The following is a 20,732-nucleotide window of genomic DNA, read 5'->3' on the forward strand; positions in this document are numbered from 1 at the left end:
GCATAACTGAATTGGCAAAGAATAAAAGCAGTCATCTCATTTTGAGAGAGTTTCTCCACAGAAAATGTTAATAATGGGAAAAATTCTGAGATTGTTTAAGTTTTGATGTCCTTATTTTAATAAAGCATTGGTTGTTTGCTGTGAACCTAGACACTGGTTTTAAGACTGCAAGTCTGTGCTTGCAGAGCGTGTTTGCTATAAGCATGATTTGCACCCTTTGGTGCACCAAAGCAAACTGAGACTTTGGCTCATAAGTTGTGGTTGGACCAACTCAATCAAAATAATCAAAACTTTCTATGTTACAGTTGTGCATTTGGCCCCATTTCTCCTTTGATCTCCATTAACATAAATAATTGCCTCATTTTAGAATCCATGGCAAGCAGGTTCCACCGCAGAGGGGTTGGCCGTGGGCAACAAGTTCCTCCTGAATACACATGGATTCATTGCGTTGTCCTGAACACTCACGTTGAGGTGCTCGAGATGGGCCTCTGAAGGAAGCTCGACTCAACAGGATGAAGTCCTGCTGGAACAAATTTGAGCAGCTGGCAACGTTCTGTCGTGCCCTCTAAAAGGTAAAAAAATTCTGGGAGGTATTTAGTAGAAAAAATGTGTATAAGACAACTTTGGGAAAGACAAGATCAATGTGCCTTGATGCCCTGAAATGAGGCTTGGGTCCAATATATAATCACAGAATGGTTTGGGCTGGAAGGGACCTTAAAGATCATCCAGTTCCATAGGCAGAACCACCTTCCACTGGACCAGGTTGCCCAGAGCTCCGTCCAACCTGTTCTTAAACATTTCCAGGGATGGGGAATCCACAGCTTCTCTGGGCAACTTGCACCAATGCCTCACCACCCTCTCAGTAACACATCTTCCTAATATCTAATCTAGACCTGCTGAATACAGCACTCCAGAGGGGGTCTCACAAGAGTGGGGTAGAGGGCCAGAATTACCTCCCTCAACCTGCTGGTCATGCATTTTTTGATGTGACCCAGACAGCTGCTTCAGAAGAAATTCAGTTCCTGGTACTTATGTTGATTTATGTGGAAGTATTTATTGTTTTCATTCTGTAAGAACTGAATTTTCACAATTAATGCAGACACCAACTCTAATGTAACCTCAAAGATGTTGTTTTACATCACAATTACGTACTAAGGAATCTTAGATCAAGATTGAAAAATGTTTGTAATTTTTATCCTATGAACACAGTTGCAAGCCTGTGTGGAACTGATTAATTCTTTATGTGGGTATTAAAGTTGCATAAACTTTGAGGTCACACAGTCCTGCAGAGTTCATGGATGCAGTCAGCTCCATCCGAACACAACTCCTTCACTGTCTGTGGTAATCTTAGAGACCTGCACATGTGCAGGAATCTCTTTTGCAACAACCAACAGTAATAATTGCTTTGTATATACCACCCACAATAATGGCTGGCCTTATTCAAACTGCAATTTAAGGTTGCAATCTCTCCTTAAACAAAATGTCATTGAAAGTATTTGAAGGATCTGAGTGAGGAACCAAACCAATCCATCACATGCACGAGGAAAGAGAGATTAACCCTCCAGACTCCATTAAGCACAGTGTAGGTTAAAGAAGAAAAACCCAGAACAAGAACTCCACACCCATATTTGATTGCCCTGGTTTTTTAATCTCAGCTTCAGGCTTAAAATGCAGACTGCACCACAGAGAACAACCTTTTAAGCTCTGTGACCATTCAGACAAAACACAACATGATGTAGCTGGATAGTGGTTTCTGTAACAAAGAAGTACACCAGAATGCTCTTCAATTTTCCGGCAGAAAATGAATTGCAGGATTTTTCACCGGATAACAACACACTACTCTGAAAGGCTGCCATCCTGTGGCACTTTAGGGAGGCTGTAGTAGCCCTGAGTTAATGGTTTCTACACTCTGGACTGAAAAACACATCCCAGACAGACTAAGCACTTTTTTTTTTTTTTAATGTTTAGGTAGTTTCAAGAGAAAGCTCTGACCTCTTATGAGTTAATTGCATCATAGCACAACTTACAGGATGGGATTCAGCTAAAGATTTTGTTTCCATCAAAAGAGCCAATAAATCTAACTTTCTTAACCTGAAAATATTCTGTGGTACTGCTGCCATATTCAGCCATAAATTGCAGCTGCTGAATGAACACACACACAAAAATTCTTTATAGAACAGGTAGGGAAAATTAATTTGCTTGCAGAATCATTGGGACATTGTCAGTAAGCAGTGCATTATGAGTTAGAAATTAGTCCTTTGTATTTTTTTCCCCTATAAATCCTAAACTAAGATGAGCTTGCAACTGCTGTAAAATAAAATTCCAAAGCAAATAATCACAGGAAAAAAAAGCTACACTTCCACTCTTCAGAGAGTTAGAGTTAAAAAGGCTAGGAATAAATGGGTAATCGACAAATCTTTGCTCTGTTAGTACAGAAGTGATAAAGAAGTAACACACAGCTCTTAGAAATACATGCAGAGTTTAAATCTTGGTTCCTTGAAATACATCTCAGTTACTTGAGCAAGACTTGTATCTTAAGAAGTTATATAAGCCATGTGTGTGTATATATTTATAAAATACCCTTTAAAACTTTATTCAGGTCCCAGGCAGTTGGTTCAGCTTTTTGACATACACACTCTGTTATCTGCAAGGATAAAGTAGCTCATCCATGGCCTCGATTTCTTCCACCTGAGCTGGCTTCTCAATTTACTCTCTGCTGCCAGGTAAGTACCCTGGCCTCACTGGAGATGTGGTCCTGGCTACTATTTCTCTATCCTTATGCCCCACTCCCAGGCTATTTTTCAAACTGCACAGACAAAGCTTTTAAGAACTAACCATAATTCTCTCCTCCAGTGTCCCTTGAAGCACCAACCACCTTTAAAAGGGCACAGAGCAGGAGCCCTGCAGCAGCAGCACCAACCTGCACCTGCTCAAGTATGTGGTGCTGTTGGAACATAAATCTGCTCCTTCCCACCAAGGTCCAGGGACATATTCCATTCCACACCTGCCTTCAGTCTATATTTACCTTTCCATAAGCAGGAGGGCAGGATTTTCTGCTCAGAATACAGCATTTCCTCCTCTCAATCCTGGCTGACACAATCCTCTTTAGCAAGTAGTTTCAAGCCATTTAATGTTCATTAGTCTTTTCTAGTTGATGAAGCCTTCACTAAGCGAGAAATTAACTCTCCCTTAAAAAAAACCCAAACACCTTAAATTCGAACTCCAGTAGTCTCAGAATTCTAGTCAAACACTTACTACAATTTTTTGTTATAGCAGGGAACACCCTAGAACACCTTCCTGTTTAATCATACCTTACAGGAGTCATCTCTGGAAGCTTTGTAAGTCAAAGCATTTTTAATCTTGCAGGAAACACACTTGCAAGGAGGTAAGACGGTCTTTGCCCCACATTTCAAGCCAACATGCTCCTGCTTTCGCTACTGAATGAATTTTAGGACTTAAAGAAACAAAGTGTTGCAGGAGACAAGGAAGGGAGAAAAGTCTTTATCAGAGCAATTACACTCACCTGTAGTACTACTTCTCCAACCCTTTCTTGACTTGGGGAAGAGGAGACTGGGAAATGCCACAGCTGAAGTTAAAGCATTTCAGGGGAATTCAGTAACAGCATAGGCCAAAGCCCTTCCTTCAGAAGAGAGGCTGGAGCACGTGGGATTTGTGTCCTACACATTGTAAAACTGTCTTTAATGAATCATACAGCTTAATGAACTCACTGCCCATCCCACAGTGGAAAAATCTGATTTTAAGGAGTTTTGGTTGTTTGGCTGGCTGGTTTCAGCCCAATGTGATTATTCAGTAAAACCATTACACATATTTGCAAACCATTACATTGTCTGCAGCTTCACTGTTAGTTTTCTTTGCTTAATCTTCTTTTGCTTGGAAGAATGATATAAGAAAAGACTGAGTTGTAGGGTTTTAACCATAATCCATCTTTCCTTTGTATAGTTCTCCTTCACCTACAGTTACAAGAAACTACAGATGAAAAGATTAGTATCTTAATTAATCTGTAAACTGATTTTAGAAGATTTGGGTCTGTACCTGGTTTTATGGGTTACAAAGAAAATTAAATTTAAGTAACATTTTCTTATTGTCTCTCAGACCTAGTTTAGATGCACCACAACAGTAGGGAAAGACAAGCTCCAGGGCTTCTTCGGCCCCCCTAAAGCTTCAGTCCACCCCAATCCTGCAAAAGCATGATTGACTATAAATAAATTTCAGAAGGTTGTACTAAATTAGCTGTGGCAGCACATAGTTTGAAAGGCACAATACACACACATCTGAGACCCCAACACTTTCTAGAGCTGGAATTCTAGTGAAACTAAATCTTCACTAGAATGGCTGGTGAAACTTTCCTAAGAGCGAGACCCTAAGAAACTCAACTAGACTTTTTACAGTTAATTTTCTGTCTAATACAGTGTTTTCCTTTGCATATTTCTCAGCTTTGAACTCTGCTCTAATCTCCTTCAGCTATGGGTAATTAATTCATGAACACATCAAAAAGATTTAGCTGGGGGGCTCAGTTTGGGTTTGCAATTCTAATTTCCATTTGAGAAGCTTCAAATTTTAGTGCACATAGCAGCCATTGCTAGATTTTGTAACAGCGAACACAATTTCCTTTCTTCTGGACAAACAAGCAAACAAAAAGCAGTATTTCCTTCTCATAGTCCAGTGGGTGAACCTCTGAGCTGAGCAGTAAACACCTTCCCTAGAAAGGCTTTTTCAGCAACTCAGGGAAGGTGTTCTGCATGGCATTTTGTAGTGGACTCTTTTTTCCGGTATTAACACCTTATGAAAACTGTTGGTACCAGTGCAGAGCTCTCAAAACGCTTTGGATGATAGGAGCTGTAACATGATATAATGGAAAACTTCCTGCAAAATGAAGTAGAAGAACCTGCAAAAAGGGATGTCCTACAGTAATATTGTTACAATCCAGTAAGTTTTTGCATAGGTAAAGCATATCAGACTGCCAAGTGTTGAAATAACAGGAAAAAGGAAAGCTACAAAATTAACAGGGACATAAAAAGAGGTGGTCAATAAAAAAGCTCACTTGGAGTGTTGCCTCTAGTAATTTCAAACTTAACTCATTACTTGACTTTTCAGAGATGGTGGAAACCTGGAATTTTGGAATGTGACATGCTTTTTGAATGACAAAAGCTAGCAGGCACTTGGTGATTTCGAATGAATTTGATAAATGTGATGATTGTTGCCCACTACACTCTGATACATGTCCTGTGAGTGAAACACTTTATGGATTTGAGGATAATCAGAAGTTATTGTTCATTTTCTTAATAACAAAGGAATTACATGTATTTGAAAAACAGAATTTTCCCAGTTCCTGTCCCCCATTTAAAAATCCCAACAGATTAAACTAGAGAATCTTCAACACGTAAAACCAGTAATCCTTCTCTGGCTGCCCAGCAGATCCCTAATGCTGCTCAGGACATACTGGAATTATTTCTGACCAGCAACGTCCTTCCTAAACTCCTATGCCAGCATGGCAATCGTGAAGTGCCTGTGATCAGCACCCATCAAGTCAGGATTAGATGCAGGCCTTATCAGATGTGCTCACACTCATATAAACCTTCACTAAATTTGTAGTTAACAGCTGTGAACTTTATTGGCACATGATCTGTGCTGTGCTAAATGGAACCTGTGTTGTAGCCTCAGGAAGCTACACACTATGGAAAATGTTGTTATCCTTCACTGACACTGGTGCCCAGATTAAAAACCTGCATTATAATGTGCTTTCTTGACAAATCATACACTGCGTTACAAGCATCTACTGCAACACTCTTGACAGCTAGCAGAGTGAAATCCCTTTACAAAAGGTCTTGCACTGATGCTGAAAGCCTCTTGGCACAGATGACAAGGCAGGAATAGGGCTGAATCCCATCTCTCCTAATCACTGGAAAGCACAAGGAGACATAGGAAAGTTGGTCAGACAATTAAAAACTGGGTAAGAGAGATTGAAAAGGTATTGGATTTCTCAGCAGAGAATGCTGAGGCATGAATCAGTCCTTACATGGCAAACTCTCTTAGACCAAGCTCCACCTCACTTTTCCAAGTAGGAGGACACAGAGGAGAACTGCCTTGCTTTCCAGAGCGATTGAAGGAATCATGTAAGCAACACCCCTTCTCTGAACACACAGTGGCATGTACATGGTAGCAGAACTAAATAATCACATTTTTCACATTTCACAAAACGTGTAAAACGGAGTATTTTTGCTTTTTTATTTTTGAGAACTCTCAGACTTACTGAGATTCTGGTGCAGAGAAAGAATATTTGCAGAGCTAGCTATATGTGAAATTCCACTGAGAAGTCACAGTTATTTCCCCTCTTTACTCATTAAGATTTTTTGCTTGTTAGATATGAAATACTTCAGTGCACTTAATTGTCTCTTGAAAGTCCTCCTCATTTGTGATTGAATTTATAATTTACATTAGTGTAACATGAGTCTTACATCCACAAAACTGGCAGCAGACACTTGAATATTTATAGACTGCAGTAGCTCCAGATAAACTTAATATTCTGTATTTACACAGCACTGATCTAAAGGACCAACAAAACACTCCAAGGGTTTTCTTGTTTGTGTTGTATCAGTTTTCAGATGAACTGCCTCACTGATAATATAATTTATGTTATTGTGGCTGCTACAGATAACCTTAGCTTCTGAGTTAAGAATAGATGGTTACACGCAAGGAATGCTGTGGTTACTGGAATCAAACCGGAAAAAATAAAATGCCTTGTAATACATGTCTCAGGAAATCTCACTTATCTTTTCAGATACAGATGGAGAACTACCTGTTTATATATCACTGTGTATTTATCTACTGCTCTCCTAAAAAAGTCCTTAAAGCTGGAAACCGTTGCCATCCTTCACGGTTATTCTGAAAGCACGATTCTCACGGAGATTGCAGACGATGAGACCAGCCTTTCCTTCCATACATCAGTTTAAAAACTAGTAATTCACACATTTACAAGATTTATGTGCCAAGTAATGGCATTCGGTGTTAGGATCAAACACTTGAATTGCATATGAGAAAGCATTTTAAGATAGATGTGGGTCCTGGTGTCGTGATTTATTTGGTTTTGCTTGTTTAGTTGGGTTTTTTAAGTGATTCTTGCCCTGATAATAAACTCACGTAACTTCAACAGAGTAGGTCAATCCTTCCTAAAATTTATATACATATGAAAAGCTCAGAGTTTCAGGTTTTATCCAAACATGCATTTCCAGGATTTGGATCCCAGCTATCTGTATTTGCAAGGTTTACTCTGTCACTGCTATTCTCTAGGGCTAGGAATTTTCTGCAATGTGGGGCAGATACTTGGTCTGAGTTGTTAGCGGTCTGCAGAAAACCTTAGAAATTAACTGAGTTACTAGGTGAAAAGAAGACCAGAAGATTTTAGCAATGGCTATTAGGACCCTGTGAGGAAAGATATTTACAATTGCCCAAGAGAGCATTTTATAAGGGTAAAAAGGGTCGCTGCCAAGAGTGCTGTTAAGTTTCACAGAAGACTTTCAAGAAGAAGACTTTTGGCTCCTCTTCTGGAGCCCAGAAAACTAGCAGGAGGACTGGAGCCCACCTTGAAGATGGAATTTGTCCTTGCCAGGCACTTATCATCACAAAGAAGAAAGTTCTGCTGTGTGATCAAGCACAAAATACATTCCCAAGGTAGGAAGAAAGCTTCCCTGACATTCACTTCCTTGGTGTCTCTGCACAGTCTCTGGACACTGAGACACAGTTCATGGTTCAACTGATTCCTTTCCTCTCTGCATTTCTGGGCAATTTCTCAGCAACCACCTGGGTTTTCTTTTCATGGGTCAGTCCTGTAGGCACCTAGGACTGGAGCTATCTTCCAAGAAGCATTTAAAGGGTTTGTTTTACCAGACCACACTGCTCAGCACACAGAAATTTCCCAATACTGTATCATCTCAGACACTCCAGCCTTAATACAAATTTGCATCTTTCTTTCACTTTATTGCCTTTCAATTGCCCTCCACATCCACAAAGAAGAAAAAAAAGATAGGGTGGAAAGTTTTGCATTTAACTCTAAATTCCTGGGCAGTCTCCCTCTGAATTAGTGAGCTCTTAGTTCTACCACTTGATCTACAAGCCCTGTATCCTGTGATGCATTGGCACCTCCTCCTTCACCACACCAGCCAATTCAGTACTGAATAGTCTGCAAAAGCGAAGACATTCTGTCTGCACAGCACTGTCATAGCTGTGGCAGCGTGTCCGTACACACCCAGTGCAGGATAAGCCACCTGAAAACTTTTGCAGTGCTAAGAATAGGGTTTTGTGGCTACACCGCTTCTAGCAGGAGGAGATCCCTCTTGCCTTCTGTGTCCCCATCTCACACATCCCATGCATTAATCAGAACTTAGGCAATATTCATTGTTAAGTGGTGCTTCAGTGTTAAGAGTTCAGCAAAAGTGCATTCAGCAAAGTTTAAAAAAAAAAAAAGGCACACCAAAATACAAAAAAAAAATCCCAACTGCAGTATTTCCACCTGTGGACCAGGAGATTTAGGAGATTTATCCTAAATATTGTCAGTTTTCCCAATAGCTAATATTTTAATCAGCAGAAGAGTAAAATTCTTGATATTGTCTTAGTGATGTCTTGATAAAAACCAGCTAAATACAAAACCCCATAACAGATACCTCCGTCCTAGGACGGCTGTACAGTAGTGAAGGTTTTCTTGAAACCCCTGCCCTGCCCCAGAGCACCCACACTCCATGAAGTGACTACACATGCTGTACAACTTATGTCAAGCCCCTATGCTGGTACCTTGCCTGCTGCCCCAACACATGGAACACCAAGGCAAACCAACCTTCCCCCAGACAAGCAGTGCCAAGAATCAGGAAGAAGGAAATATACCTGACAGAGTAGATGCCCAGAGATTAATCACTGAACAACCAGTAAGTTGTCAAGATCAGGGCCAGTTTTCTGGGCCTTGCCCAAGAAGGAAGATAGTTTCTGTTTGCCACCTTCTGTTGATTGCAGGCCACATTTGATCCCAAAATCAAGTCTTTATTAAGTATCTAAGGCCTTTAATTAGGCCCTGAATGATTTAGGGGAGACTATAGAGGACAACAGCAGATTTGTATTTCTGCAGCATCACAGACTTTGAGTTAAACACCACCACCCTCAGTGTCAGCCATCACACACATGAAGGTGGTGCATTATTGCTGTCCTCAGGTGGGTTACTGATTCAACTCCAGCTTCTCAGGCCAAATCAAAGTCATTCTGCTGATCTGTTTTAATGTGTTCAGTACACACCTATTAGCTATCTATCCCTCTTCTGTAGGTATTTAATATCAAAATCAATCCAAAATATATACCTAACATTCACAACTGACTATTTCATAATTTTTTTATTCCTAGGTAGGAAATCAATGTTTGCAACAGGCCTATTGATTGTGTTCATTAATGTGGACATTAGTCTCCTGCCAACCTGCGTTTTTAATTGCCTTTGCTGAGTTGCAGTGGATTTGGCTCCCCACAGCAACAACGAGGTTTATTGTTAAGTACTGCAAAGCGTAACTAAAGCAGCAGAGAGGAGGACTTGCCTGAGGCGTGCTTCAGTACATTGGAATTTTAAGTTTGCAAAGAATAGGGTTTATACAGGTACACTGAGATTATAAGGTTTAAACAAAGAAACAGATACTTACAGCTCTAGCTGGGGGTTTTGTTTGTTTGTTTTTTTCCTTCTTTCTTCCTGTTTGCCTTGACAGTAGAACTTGAACAGCAGCAAAGTAGAATACAAGTAATTTGTTTACATTTTCTTAAAAATTGTCCAGAAACTGTCAGGGAACAAAAACCTGTCACATCATTAATCCACAGCACCACACTCCACGTACCTCTAATGTGGGTATAATCAATACAGAAGAACCCAGAATCCACGCAGAAGAACAAAGTTCTGAGCAACTACTCCTAAAATATATATATTTAAAAATGGAGACGGATTTCCCCTCAGTTCCCTCGTTGTAATGACAACTATAATTTCTGACGTGTGGTAGCAGCTGCCAGGGGCTCATCTCTCAGTGCCCATGGCAAGATACTGATGCAGCTACATAAACTCGTGTCTTCCCAGCTTCCTTTACCTGTTGGGTATGAGGTGAGCAGGCAGATCACTCCCTTCTCCACCCACCACCTCCTTCAAACGAGGCTCAAGACCACTTGCCTCACCTTTTCTCCTGTGGCCACAGAGCTGGGAGAGAGACAGAGAAGGAAAAGCACTGGGGCCTCAGAATTAGCAGGGCAGTACTTGTACGCTGCTGTGTGCCCAAGCCAGTGCAGCCTGCTTTGGCACATGGGCATATTGGCTGGACTGGGGACTGAGAACCTCAGCTGGGATGTGTGCCTGGTCCTGCAAACTACTGCAAATTTACCCAGCTCCTGCTGGCTCCAGTGCATCCAAAGCTGCCCATCTTTGCTTCAGCATATCCTCCTGCATAGATACTAGCAGGTCTCCACCTCTTTCCTTGTTAGACAAGGTTTTTAATAGCTTAGTGTGCTTTTGGGCCCTGGGAAAAACAGGCCTAGCCGGCAGCGCAGAAATACATTAATAGTTCATGAACTGTTCTCTTAATGGCCTCTGGAATTGCCTCCAGAGATGCTTCATTTCTGCCATGGTTCATACCCTGCTTACTTTCCATTTCAGCCTCCTTTGATGTAGGTCCCTCCAGTCAGACAGAAGAATATAAATTAAGTCAATTGTGATACACTCACTATTAATACCATTAAACTATACAAATATATCCATTAGCCACATGCACTGTTAGTATTAAGGCATGTCTGCTCATGGGAACTACTGTGGAATGAGGGAGGTGTGAATTTGTAACTTTTTCCACACAGAACTTTTTCCCTGAGTAAGGTCTCACTGTTACACAAGGCACACATCTGCAAGAGGAAATTAAGCAAAACCTCACCAGAGTGCTCAGTCTAGGTTAAAAGTGGGAACAGCACTACATTTGTCATCCTGCTCTGCCAAACTCCAGGTTCCGTCATTCATCCTGATACAAAGAATGCGCAATTAAAAATACCACTTACTGGAATAACTCAGCAATGCTGAAGGTCTGGAGAACGTTTTTTGTTACAGTTTAGGAAACTGATTTGCAAGTAGTGCTACATGCAACAGTCACTACTATTTTGACTGAACTGTAGACTGTATTTCAGCAAATGTTAAGGTTGAGAACTCAAGATTTCAGCTTTGTCACGTGAACAACAGAGAAAATACTGGCGCTCAAAACTACCTATTTTGGTCCCAAGCCAAGTCACCTCCTAAATACCAGACACTTAAAAAAATTACAGCCATGCTCATAATAGTATTTTAAACTCAAAGTCCTGCTGAACACTAATCACTTTAAACCTCTTTCACATGAAGAGAGTAATGCACAGAGGTAGAAGGGATTTTCCGTTCTTGCATTTAGAAGATTCAGAAGTGGAATTGTCTTGCATATAAAGCTCTTTATCCTGGATCCCTCTGGGAAAAAGCGAGGAATACATTTGCATCACGATCATGTTTCTGGCCTCAAAAAAATTTTTGCACTCTCCATTATTACTGGCATACTAAAGAAACCTGTTTTACTGCTGACAAACCTTTTCCCAATAAAACTAGATCACCAAGGCTAATTGTAATTACACACATTATGACAGCTTCTAAAAGCCTGGCAGGGAAAGCTCTCAGCATCTCCCACTGCTTCCTAAACCTCTGCAGAGCTACGGCAATTTGCATCAGCACGGCATCTGCCGCATGGAATTTCACTTCCCGAGCAGCACTGCTCCAGAGATGCTGGATGACAGTCCGGGGCCATTAGCTGTTTCCAGAGCGAGGGCCAGCAACCCACGGGAACTGGCTGCCCTTCTGGGCTCCCTCCTTCCCGTCAGCTCCAGCAGCAAGGGCCTTGCTGGGTGTTTCCCCACAGGAACTCTCGCTGCTGGCACACGGGACCGACAAAAGCAAGGCAGGTGGCTGTGAAACAGCTGACCCAGCTCCGGGTGTCAGCCCACAAAGCAATTTACAGCCAAAAAAGCTCTGAAAGAATAACACAACATTAACTACAGTAACCCATTTGTAGAGACAAGCTTTCAGAAAGAAGGCTCTTAACTGAGGGCAAATTACTACCACCTACACATGGCAATTTCAGGTATATTAACTTCCTTGTTTTCCTCATCTCTCCCATCTGTTTCCTCTATTTTTGCATGCCCACATCACAAGTACGTCTATTTGCCCATCTCCCCTTTCCATCTCCTCTACTTCCTTGCAGATTTGCCAGGGGCACAGACTCTGCAGACACTCTCCTCTTCAATGGACAGACTCCAGCGGGAATCCAGAGTAAGAAAAGAAATTAATTAGGAGTTTCATCCAGGAAGTGTTCAAATGTAGAGCAGCTGGAGGCAACTCACTGTTTTGACTGGGCTGTCAAAATGTGCAGATCACTGTACCTGCTTATTCATTCTCTCCTTACCCTGCCTCTGTTCCATCCCTGTAGGGATGCTACACAAGAAATACTTGTTAAATTTTTTTTTAGGAAATTGTATCTTTCTCAAAAATTTCTGGACCAGCACTTTAACTACTAGATCAAGTACTGCTTACAGATCTTAAGAGCAGTAATATCAGCAAGCTCCTTTCCTCTTTGTTCTTAGGAAAACCTAACACACCAGTGTTGCGTATTATTTAACATGGCATTTTATTTATTAATCTTTGCATTTGGGAAACTGATGCTGAGTTGCTGAGTTTGAGATGCTCAAATAACAACATGTGGAACAGATGTGTAGTAACTTCATTTATTCTGCACCACCAGAGCACACTCCAAAAATGTGTAGCAGGACTCTCATAAACAGAAGGGGAGACAAAAGCTTCTCAAAGCAGAACACCAGAATCCAACACTCAAGAGTTATGGGGTGTGTCTGCCACTTTTCCAGTCTGCGGTGCAAAGACACGTAAAAGTAAGAGCACCCGTCCCAGTGCTCTGATGATGTGGTCAGAGATGGGATTAACAGTGGCAAGTGTGCATCCCTCTCTTATTCTCTGTCCCTCAAGTCTAGCCTGCTCGTGTTTGCTGTCCTGAAATCATGCTTTAGGATGTAATGTGAACCCTGAGATTGGACCAGGTGGCCATCAGCTCAAGAGATTTTTTTCCCACCATCTGTGCTGATTAATTGTAAAAGCTTTGTCTCTGGTGAGCTGCCGGTGACGCAGAAGGACAATGTGCTAGAACAGCTGAGCTGCTCTGCCATTCTCAGCTTGGAGCTGTCCAGTGAACTCATACAATAGATTATTAACTTGGGGAGCTCACAGACCTGTGAGGAAGAGCTGAAAGCAAATTTATTAACCTTATTTTAATTGATACTTGAAACTCAGTGTTCTTTTGCAGTAGGTAACACTGTTAGCTTGGCCTATAATGACCTCACTTGTTTCATTACACAAACTGGTGATAAAACCAGTTGTCTCCATTAGATTCAACACCTTAGCAGTTAAGAATCCTAAAAACTACCTTTATGAGATACACTGATCTACAAATGCACTGTGTGAAATCCTTACAGTTTTTTTCAGAGCCTTTGGGCTCAGTCTTCATTAAGCTTAATCTTGTGAATAAATCTTGCCCCTTTCCACTGCACTGAATGAGAGGGAGCATGATTTTATTCTTTGCCCACTTGGCTCCATCAGCATGCCCTCCCCAGGAGGTCACTTCACACACAGGCTGGACATGCTAAAAGGAACAGAGCAGCACACGAGTTGTGGGCCACGTAGGAATGGTATCTATCAAGTGTTAGATTCTGAGCATAAGAAACAACATGGACGTTGTGCTTTTGAAGAACTAGGACATAACAGGAGCATGAAGATGACCATTTAAAGAACACAAATAAACTTTATCACCACAGCCTAAATGCTGCAGCAATCTCACCAGAGGAGTGGGGTACGTTGGATGGATCATGATGGGAATAGACATCTGTTGTTGTTGGGGCTCCTCCCCCCTGGCGTGGGGTCCTGGGAGAGGGGCCCCAGGGGGGAGGCACGGGCTTTCCCTGCCCCTGGTCAGCCTCGTTCCCCCTTGGTTGTTTTGTGTTCCCCTGCGCGGGCAAGGACCCTGCTGGTCCCGTGATTGCTGCAGTTCTGCGGCAGTCCCCGGCCATGCAGCTGGAGAAATAAACATCTCTGAAAACATCTACCAAGAATCGGTCCGTATTTCTTTTCCACGGGCCTCACTGTCTTATACATGTTGCAAGAATCCCCACTGCAACAAATGGTGCAAGATGCTGGGGAAGGACATCGATCCCTGGAAACAGCGACTATGATTTGTGAGTAAACTCTTTGGATTTCTCTTCTTGCTCTTGTTTGGCTGTTCTCTCTGGACTATGGAGGAATCATAGGAAGTGTGGCTGTCTAAGCCGCAGAAAGAAATGTATCTAGAAGTTAAAGAAATCCTGGCACAGCAAAACAGGAAACTTGCTCCGGGATATCTAGAACACTTTTTTGACTGGCTTTTCAAAACTTTCTTTTATATTTCCCAAGACTTACTTTTTGATATTGAACCTCCTGGAATTGGTAACTGGAATTTTTGGTCCAAGATCTTGAGCTAATAGCTCAATCAAAACATGCACTAGTGACAGAACTCCTCCATGCATCTCCAGTAATCAGTGAAGCTCTTCAGGAGCATGTGCATGGTCCCATTACCTCTGTGGCGGAAGATGACCGTCATCGCATGGCTGAGACCGCGTGGTGGCCATCCCAGGGGCGCGTGACTGCAGCCACAGGGTCTCCTCTACCCGTGCCGGCGGAGGTGCCTGCACTGGATGCACCTGGCCCCCTCGGGAGCACGCACCTTATCGCAGACCCCATCCCTGTCTCGGGGTCCCCAGCTGCTCGACCGTGAGCGAGGGAGCGATGCCGCAGGCGCCGCGGGCCACAAGCAGCCAGGAACCGGGGGTCAGCATGGCAGGCCGCTCTGAGCACACAGCTCGGAGAGCCCTGTGGAGGGAGAAGCGGCGGTTTCCACAGCGACACGAAAAACCGCGCAGCGCAGCGCCGAGCTGAAACAGGGCCGCTCTCAAAGCAGCGTGGAGTTTGCGGAGCGGAACCGCTCACAGGGCACGGGGCCAGCGGCGATGGCAACGCGGGGCCGCGCAGAGCCCGGACACGCTGGAACAGAGCCACTTGGAGAGCGCGGAGCAGCCGCAACGCAGGGGCCCGGCCGAGACGTCGGAGTCGGCGAGGCAGCAGCCATGTGGGACCGGCAGCCACGACGAACATGCAAGCACGTGATAGGAGGAGTTATAGCAACGAAAGCCACAGGAACTGTGAAATGGTACAATGTAAAAAAAACAACTATGGATTTATAACACGGGACAATACAGAGGAAGAGGTATTCATTTACAGAACCGCCATTAAAAGGAATAACCCTGAAAATTACCTCCGAAGTGTAGGAGATGGAGAAGTTGTACAATTTGATATTGTCCAAGGAAGAAAAGGCCCACAGGCAGCCCACGTGACAGGGCCTGGGGGTATTCCAGTCAAAGGCAGCCGTTATGCACAGAATTATAAACAATATCCATCCCAGCAATTTCCCTACCCACAGCCTACTTTCCCCTTTTACCCTATACCCAATATGAACCCTTTCCTAAGTTGACCCCATCCCCAGTTTATTCCTAATCCATTTTTCACCCCATGGCTTCCCTATACAATTCCCTTTCCCTACAACTCCTCTCCGATGCCGAGGGGGGGGATGAAAAAGGAGAGGGAAGAAATTAACTATTTTTGTTTAGAGTTCCAACAGGTACAAATGGAAGAAACCCTCTCCTGCCTCAGTTTCCCCACAAAGCATGTGTCCCGTCTCCCTTCTGCCAACCTTAAGATGTTCCAGAGGAAAAAAAAAAATCCATTTGGACGTTTAGAGACTCAGGAGGGTGGCTTGTTTTCTTTTGAAACTGTTGTTGTTATCTTATGTCTATCCAGTTGTTTTCAATGTTAAGTTTTAAATCTCTTTTAATAAAAGGGTGAAGTGTTGGGCTTCCTCCCCCCTGGCGTGGGGTCCAGGGGGACAGGGGCCCCGGGGTAGAGGCAGGACCTAGGGGGTTTCCCTGCCACTGCTCAGCCTCGTTCCCCATCGGTTGTTTTGTGTTCCCCTGCAGGGGCAAGGACCCTCGGGTCCCGTGACTGCCACAGTTCCTCGGCAGAGCCCCGGCCATGCGGGTGGAGAAATAAACACCTCTGAAACATCTACCAAAAATCAGTCCCTATTTCTTTTCCATGGGGCCCGCTGTCTTACACATGTTGCAAGAACGTCAGTGATATTTTCTAAGTTTGCTGTGCCTGCTCAAGTACCCCCTCTGTCTAAATCATTTCTGCAGAGTCAGTCAGGTAAGGTCTTGTTCTAGACTGCAAAGCAAGGACTCTGGGTGTCAGTGCTTAGCCATATAACTGGAATTTGAACATTCTTTGAGGACCTGACTGTAATGCCTTTTGAAAAATGAAGGCAAGCTTTAAATCTAGGCAAAGTCAAGTTTCAAACAGACAAATCCTGCCTAATGCAAGGTTTGACAGAAGCACTCACTACTGTGTACATCTACTGTAAAAAAAGGGAATTCCAGTTAAGAAAATACTTATCTCAGAGACTCTGCTGTCACATCAGCAGATGTCTGATACTGCTTATATTGTGAAGCCTATTGCATCAGTTACCAGGGTCTCTCATTCAATTTAAAAAATCAGAATTAACATCGTAATCTGTTTCCTTCTCTCACCATTGTGGGTATGTGCTGTGATCACTGTTAACTGATGTAAAACATGCACCACATACCTTGATCTCTCCCTGTCTGACTTTTTCTGATTTACACACAGATTGGAGGCGCACCAGACCTGTTTGCAGCAATCAGTACAACAGCTGCCCTGACTGGGAACTCTTAAACACCACCAGGCACAACTGATGTCCATGAGTACCACATGTAGTGCTCTGTATTTCTCTGAAATTTAAAACCTCATGTTTGCTTCCCAGTATAATTCTCACATCCAATTAATACTTGTTTCATATCCATACTAAAACCAAGAAGATTCTTTGAAGCTGCCTTCATCATTCTCTCTCAACTGGAATGAAAAAATAATTGCAATATATTTAAGAGACACTAGAGGGAAGCCAAGATGTCTCAACAACCCCCTCCAATCATACTGCTCACAGTCCTAAACCCAAAGTTAAAACCAAACAGCCTTAACACGGCGTAGAAAACACTGGTTATACTTACTGTATTTAAAGATGCCAAAAAAATTATTAATTTTCAGGATGGCTCTGGTGTTTCTTTTCCACTGGCACTGTGTATGCTGTGACGCTCCAGGCTGTTCCCTTGAGGCGCTCCCTTGGTGATGCCGAGAGCCTGGCACTGTCGCAGTTGTAACACTTGACAGTAATCTCTTGAAGCATTCAGACAGCGTGATACCTTGCTAATATACACAGTAAATACCAGTGGTGAATATGTTGGTGTATTTTTTTCCTTATTTACTGTTTGTTGCTAGTTGCCCCAGTAACTTCTACTGCGGACATTTTTTTGTTATTTTTTCCATACCCATCACACTGATAGGGCTACCAGAATCTCCAGTTAAACTTCCCTGTGTACACCTTCACCAGCACTACAAGAAGGACTCACTTTCACCCAGAGTACAGAGGTAAGTCAGACGCAAATACGGTCTGAACAACTGGTTTATATCCTTGCTCTGAACTGCAGTGATCAGGCACAGGGCTTCTTCAGGGTACACCAAAAAGCTCTGGTCATGTGATTAACTTCTCCTTAAGTCCCCCTTTCTCCTCTCCCAACTTCTTACTTGGCCACCCAGGTTTGTTCCCAAACAAGCAGCTGTTTACCCCATTGCCACTGTCCCCAATCTGGCTGACTTAATATCCTTCATATTGGTGTTATTTTACAATAGGGCTGCCCCACAACTTTCTCCCTTGGCCATCAGTTCTGTGAAACCAGTACTGCTTTATTTTGCCCACAGCATACTTGAGTTTCTCATCCTGCTGTCTGTTTGGAAGCGACGCAAATCAAGGCTAGCCATCCACACATCTACCTTAACAGATCTGTTTATCTTCACTCCCCAGTAAAAGGGGTAACAAAACAAAAACAAAAAAAGCCCATTTGATATACAAAATAAGCTGATGGTAACACAATGCCAAAAATAGCTTATTACATTAAGTGCAAGGGAGAAAAGCCTTTATATAAAGCTTGATTGCAACAACATTTCAATTTACCAGTTTAAATACAAGACTTGCATTAAAATATTTCTTCAGATACATCTCTTGCTCTAAGGTGGTTTTTAAATTTATATACACATATCCAGTTGTAACACTTGACAGTAGTCTCATGAAGCATTCAAAGAGTATAACTTGGTAAGTACACACTGTAGATATGAGTGCTTAATGTATGTATGATTTCTTTCTTCAAGGGTTTGTAACATTTTGTTGAGTACTAGCCTCAGACAGGTGACCAGCCACCTGATACAGTATAATACCCCCAAGCCCTTCCTCAAGTCCCACAGTCTATGCTTCCAAATCTCACTGGATCCAGATGGTGTTGCCTCTTTCTGGTCTGCGAGACTCCACTGTCAATTCTCCGAAAGTAGAGAAAAACTGCTCCATTTCCTTCTGCAGCATATCATTCCTCTTCTCGGCATCCTCCTTCGCCCGCTCTGCGTTACGCATTTTGATTTCCACCATTGTGAACTTCTTCCGCTCTTGATCCAGCTCTTCATGCAGGGCCATCATTTCAGTCTCCAGGGTGAGATTTCTCTGCTCCAAGCTGCATGAAGGAAATAAAAGCAGACAGCTCCTGAGCAGAACTCCTCACTTACTCAAGCAGAAATGCACACCACCAACAAATTCATACGTCTTTTCATTTATAAAGCTTAGACTGAAATTCTGATGGGCATATCTACAAACAATGGCTTCATCAAAGAAATGTTCTCACAGGGCAAGCACTTTGGTAGCTTATTAAAAATGCCTCTTTGGTAGCTGATTTAGAAAATGCCTCTGAACAGCAAAAGGCACAGAAGCAAACAGCTCCATCTAATTCTCCAGGAGTAGGCTAACTATTCCTTTTACTTCTGGAAGTGTTGACACTCGGCTGCTGCTAGTTGCAGTAGTGTCACCCACAAAGAACAGTGCCCTGAATGCCTTTGTTTCACTGCTAGTCTCCTTTCTTCAGCTGATCTGCCTGCTGCATCTATTTGCCAGTATGGACCCACATGTATCTGTAAATATGTGTATCATGAAGTTCAATAAAGCAAGTACAAGGTCCTACACCTGTGTCATGGCAATCCCAGGCACACCTACAGGCTGGGTAGGAAAGAGATTGAGAGCAGCCCTGCTGAGGAGGACTTGAGAGTGATGGTTGATGAACAACCCAACATGAGCTGGCAATGTGTGCTCACAGCCCAGAAAGTCAACTGTGTCCTGGGCTGCATCCAAAGCAGCATGGCCAGCAGGGTGAGGGACAGGATTCTGCCCCTCTGCTCTGCTCTAGTGAGACCCCACCTGGAATACTGTGTCCAGCTCTGGTGCCCCCAGCATAAGAAGGACATGGAACTGTTGAACCAAGTCCAGAGGAGGACCACGAAGTTTTAAGAGGACTAGAGCACAGCCCCTACAAAGACAGGCTGAGAAAGACTGGGCTGCTCAGCCTGGAGAAGAGAACATTGTGTGGAGATCTCCTTGCAGCCTTCCAGTATCTGAAGGGGGCCTACAGGGAAGCCAGAGAGAGACTCTTTGTCAGGAGCTGTAGTGATAGGACGAGGGGGAGTGGCTTCAGACTGAAAGTAGGTTTAGATCAGATGTTTGGAAGAATTTCTTTACTTTGAGGGTGATGAGGCACTGGTACAGGTGGCCCAGAGAAGTTGTGGATGCCCCATCTCTGGCAGTGTTTAAAGCCAGGCTGGATAGGGCTCTGAGCAACCTGGTGTAGTGGGAGGTGTCCCTGTCCATGGCAGGGGGCTTGGAACTGGATGATCTTTAAGGTCCATTCCAAATCAAACCATTATAGACTCTGTGGTGTGAGTGGTACTAAACACACAGCCATCACATATATTAAACTCTCTCTGAAGTGCTCTACTACACTGCACACTGTGCTGAAAATAGTGATGCAGGTGAAAGACTGCAACACTCCATGTGCTGCACTTTGACTGGCAGCTGCTGTTGCCAGCAGCTCTCACACGTTGTGATCTGTGACTTGCAGTGCCAGAGGTACCAGCGCACAGAGCTGCCGTGTAACAGAGGCGAGAACAGAAAGACTTGAACAGAGGTGAGAACAGAAAGTCCTGAACAGCTTGACTGAAGAACCTTTATTACAAAGAGAGTACAACTCTGCACTGCTGAGTGCACTAATTAATGCTAAGCACAGACTCTGAGGTTATTCACTGATCATTACAACCACCCACCCTAGCAATCTCGCTCTGTACGAGCAGAGTTGGCACTATCTGTAGACAAAGACACATCCCTCCCTTGCTCTCTTTTAACAGGTATGAGCTGTGAAGGAAAGGCTCAGCAGCAGAGCAAAGACAGCACCACGAGTAAACTCCCAGATGCTGCACTTTCTCAAGAGGAATGAGGACTGGAAAGGAGTCCAGCAGTCTCCCCAGTCCCAAAAAGTACAGGTTGAATATGCCACAAAATTGTTTTCACTGAAATGTGACACTCAGTTGCCTTTCTCTGGAGAACAGGCGTGAACTAACG

General features: G+C 43.3%; 1 protein-coding gene across 7 annotated transcripts in view; it reads right to left on the bottom strand.

Moving 5' to 3' along the window:
• Positions 1-18,073: 18,073 nt before the first annotated feature.
• Positions 18,074-20,732, bottom strand: part of ARHGAP24 (Rho GTPase activating protein 24) — a 185,071-nt gene continuing 182,412 nt past the window's right edge. For all 7 annotated transcript variants that reach the window (XM_039551303.1, XM_039551304.1, XM_019293454.3 and 4 more), the window contains one exon: positions 18,074-18,804. In XM_039551303.1, the coding sequence (XP_039407237.1) occupies positions 18,561-18,804 (244 nt within the window). In that variant the 3' untranslated portion in view covers positions 18,074-18,560. The remainder of the gene's footprint in view (positions 18,805-20,732) is intronic.

This window comes from Corvus cornix, chromosome 4 (assembly GCF_000738735.6).
Source record: "Corvus cornix cornix isolate S_Up_H32 chromosome 4, ASM73873v5, whole genome shotgun sequence".
NCBI lineage: Eukaryota > Metazoa > Chordata > Aves > Passeriformes > Corvidae > Corvus > Corvus cornix.